Source organism: Sinocyclocheilus grahami, unplaced genomic scaffold (assembly GCF_001515645.1).
Source record: "Sinocyclocheilus grahami isolate Dianchi unplaced genomic scaffold, SAMN03320097.WGS_v1.1 scaffold222.1, whole genome shotgun sequence".
NCBI classification, from domain to species: Eukaryota; Metazoa; Chordata; class Actinopteri; order Cypriniformes; family Cyprinidae; genus Sinocyclocheilus; species Sinocyclocheilus grahami.
Window position 1 is genome coordinate 247119 of NW_015505401.1, and position 4026 is coordinate 251144.

General features: G+C 36.6%; 1 protein-coding gene across 2 annotated transcripts in view; it reads left to right on the top strand.

Annotated features, from left to right (window-relative positions):
- LOC107596624 (DEP domain-containing mTOR-interacting protein-like) overlaps positions 1–4026 on the top strand; it is a 53796-nt gene that overhangs the window by 32283 nt on the left and 17487 nt on the right. For both annotated transcript variants that reach the window (XR_001610385.1, XM_016287382.1), the window contains exon 8: positions 991–1095. Coding sequence is in view for 1 of the 2 variants with exons in the window: in XM_016287382.1 (XP_016142868.1) it covers positions 991–1095 (105 nt within the window). In the remaining variant the exon portion in view is untranslated. The remainder of the gene's footprint in view (positions 1–990; positions 1096–4026) is intronic.

Sequence of the window (4026 nt, forward strand, 5' to 3'; positions counted from 1 at the left end):
AGTGAGCCAGTGAGCCCAGAGGAACTTCAGACTTCTGGTGGACCTTACATAAAGAAGACATTCACAGTAAGTCACTTTCACACACACACACACACACACACACACACACACACACACGTTTACTTAGTTATCTAAATAGGGACATTCCATAGGCGTAATTGTTTTTATACTGTACAAACTGTATTTTCTATCGCCCTACACCTAAACCTACCCCTTACAGGAAACTTTCTGCATTTTTACAATTTAAAAAAAAACTTTGTTTACTTTATTTTTATACCAGTTTTACAAATGAGGACGTCCCCAAAGGGAGGTTTTTGGAGATTTTGTCAGGTTTAGCTCACTTTTGGGTACAAATTTGTCCCCAAAATATGGTTAAGTAGGTACAAACACACACACACACACTCCTGCTAAATGTGCTCAGACTCCAAGCTCTAATTGCATAACTATGTTTGGTTCTGAGAATCCATTTGCATGGAGGGAAACAGTTCACAACTAAAAATAGCGAGAGGAAGTTTTTCCTCAGATGTGGAGATGACTCTAATCCTCAACTGGATCAACAGGAAAATCCAAGAGCAATTTAGGAGACTTTGAAATTTGATACTTTGTCATCAGCTGCCATGTACCTTACTGTGTATTGTCATTTACTACATGTTTCTTGTCATGTATTTTGAATAAACCACATCCACTAATAATGACTTTTAAAATCCATGCTGAATGCAATTGCACAACACAAACATTTGAACCATATTGCTCCACAACTGCAATACCACCATCTGAATAGAAGTTTTAAAATGACCAAATATATATACACAATATACAAGTATATGGCACAGTAAAAAGATAAAAATCAGCTAAAATAAATAAATATATTTGACATTATGTAAGTATATGTAATGCATTAAATTCATTAGAAGTAAAGTAAAGTAAAGTAAAATTAAATGGATATCTCTGTGTATGACCTCGAATGTGTTTGGATGTATGTGTTTGCAGATTGTGGGAGACGCAGTGGGCTGGGGATTCGTGGTGAGAGGAAGTAAACCCTGCCACATCCAGGCAGTAGACCCCGGCGGACCCGCTGCAGCAGCGGGAATGAAGGTACAGTAGTCATACTGCAAAAGGAAATTTGTTATAGTGAGAAAACAGTATGTCTCATTCTACAGGGATGCACTAATATTGACATTTTGACCAAACCAATAAGCCAATAATTATTTTCAACTTCTGGCCAATAACCAATAAATGGACACAACCCACTATAATGGCTCTTAAAGGGATAGTTCATGCAAAAATGAAAATGTATTCACCCTTAGGCCATTCAAGATATAGATGACTTTCTTCAGTAAAACACAAATGATGATTTTTTTTTTGGTGAACCCATGGTCCTTGTTGATTCCTAATATGCAACTCAATGGGTGTCGTCACTTTGAGACTCGTGAAAACAGGTTTAGGTATAATTCAATATGAACACCTGTGGCTTCTGACAATATATTGAGGTACATATGACAATATATATATGCTTGAGGCTATGGATTACAGATAATAATGTTTTTGGCTAATTTTCACAGCTGAAAGTCATTTCAATAGCAATCCGGGATTTTCACACAGATTTTGCAACAAGTTCAAGTAAAGTTCATGCAGATATGTCATGTTGGCCACCAGAAAGCTGCTTGGTTTTGAAGTCGACTTCTGTGAGAGCTGTGTTTCATAGATTGCTACACTATCGACAATAAACAATAGACTTTTTTCACCAAAATTTCACTAATTTGACCACACCTTCAAAGGGAAAGTGCTCTTTACAAAAATAATGCTTGTGAATCGTTAAGTTTTGCTATATTACATTGCTATCCTTTTAAGTTAATGCTAGATTTTGATCTAAGAGATACAGATATAGAGATGATAGAGATTACAAAATACTCAACTACACTAACCCACCCACAGTCATTTAGATTTGACCTCAAGCACAGTACACTGAGTGGAGCAATCATAATGTACTTTGATTGCCGATCTGAGTGCATTCTCCTCAAGAGCACTCAAAATATAGTCTGTATTCCAGATGTTTCTTTAAGCACAGCCGGTCCAAAACACCTAATGGTAACTGTATGTGTGTGTCTAATTTACAGTAGTGAGAGATGGAATAATACCTGCCCTTCCTCCTTTTTAAACAGTGACCCTAATTTACAGCAATAATGAACCATTACAGTTATGCAACTTAAAAAAAATGTATTAGACCACCACCACCACCCAATTTAAGGTTTGTGCCACAGCTGTCCTAAACTGAAAAAAATGTCCTAAAACTTTTTTTTAAATGTTTTGTTTAGTGTTGTTTACGGATGTATTGTTAATTAGTGTTTTGTTAGGTTTTCTTTTTTGCTGTTACGTTGTAATTGTGATACGTTGTATTTTGGGACCCCTCGAAAACGAGATGATACATCTCAAGGGGTTAATTCTAATAAATAAATTCAAATCGTAAATTCAAACTAACAGTATTGGTGATTACCAAAATCATTTTTATGTTTCTGTATTGATTAATCCACCAGTATGTGTAAGTTCTTTAGTCACAGTAGTGTTTCTAATGCTAAAATATAATTATTGTTGTTATCCATGAATTTTTGAATTACAAGATCATTTTTGAACATTTAAATTGTTAAACATCAGACCTGAAGAGCAATAAAAAGCAATATTTAAAAACAAAACAAAACATATACAGTATATATATATATACATATATAGTGTTGGGATAAGTATTGACATAAGTATTGGGACAGTACAGACAAAATTGCTCTGTTTGCTGTGAAGTCAAGAAATCTGTAAATATGATTAAAAGATGGATATGAGACAAAACTACAGAATGTCACATTTTATTATAGGGTGATTCAACACAGATGTTTTACCAGCTAAGAAGATCAGCACTTTTAGAGTTTCATCCCCCTATCTGATGTGAGCAGAAGTATTGGGACAGTTGCCTCACAGGTCTTTCTAAGTGATCAGCTGTGTCCTGTTGCATTAATTGTTCAGATATTAAAAGCAGGGAATGTGTCGTATCATTTATATCCATTGCTTCTGCATTCTGAGTCTTGCATTAGCACAAACCAGGATGAAGACGAGGGAGCTGACTTTGAGAGAAAAGCAAGCAATTTGAATGCTAAAAGAAAAGAGGAAGTCAATTAGAGCTATAGCAAAAACAAAGGGCATGGAGAAATCAGCAGTTTGGAAACCACCGGCGACATCAGCAACCAACAACGATCTGATCGGCTGAGAAAAACAACAGCAGTTGGTGACAGACAGATCATAAAAGCTGTGAAAGTGAACCCTAAAATACGTGTCTGTAAAATCACCAACAACCTCCAGAAAGCTGGGGTGATGCTCTGACAATCTATTGTCCGAAGGAGACTTTCACACAGAATTAAACAGCAACACAACAAGATGCAAACCTCTAGCCAGCACCAAAAATAGAAAGGCAAGATTAGAGTTTGCAAAAAAGCACAAAGGTGAGCCAGTAGATTTTTGGAACAGAGTTTTATGGACAGATGAGACCAAGATTAACCTTTATCTAAATGATGGGAGAACAAAAGTGTGGAGAAAAAGTGAAGTGCAAATGATCCTAAACATACAGCCTCAGCTGTAAAGCATGGTGGAGGTTATGTCATGGCATGGGCATGCATGGCTGTCTCTGGAACAGGCCCTCTCAGCTTTAATGATGACTTAATGTATGATGATAGTAGCAGAATGAATTTGGAAGGGTACAAAACCATCTTGGCTACCAATATTCAAGAAAATGCCACCAGACTCGTCAGAAAGCGCTTCATATTGCATCAGGACAATGACCCAAAACGCCCTGCCAGTTCAGTCAAGGAGTTTATCAGGGCAAAGAAATGGAAAGTCTTAGATTGCCCAAACAAATCTCCAGATTTAAATCCGATTGACCATGAATTTCACCAGCTAAAGAGGAGACTAAATGCAGAAACTCCCCAAAACAAGCAACAGTTGGAATTGGCTGCATTAAAGGCTGGGAAAAGCATTTCAAAGGAT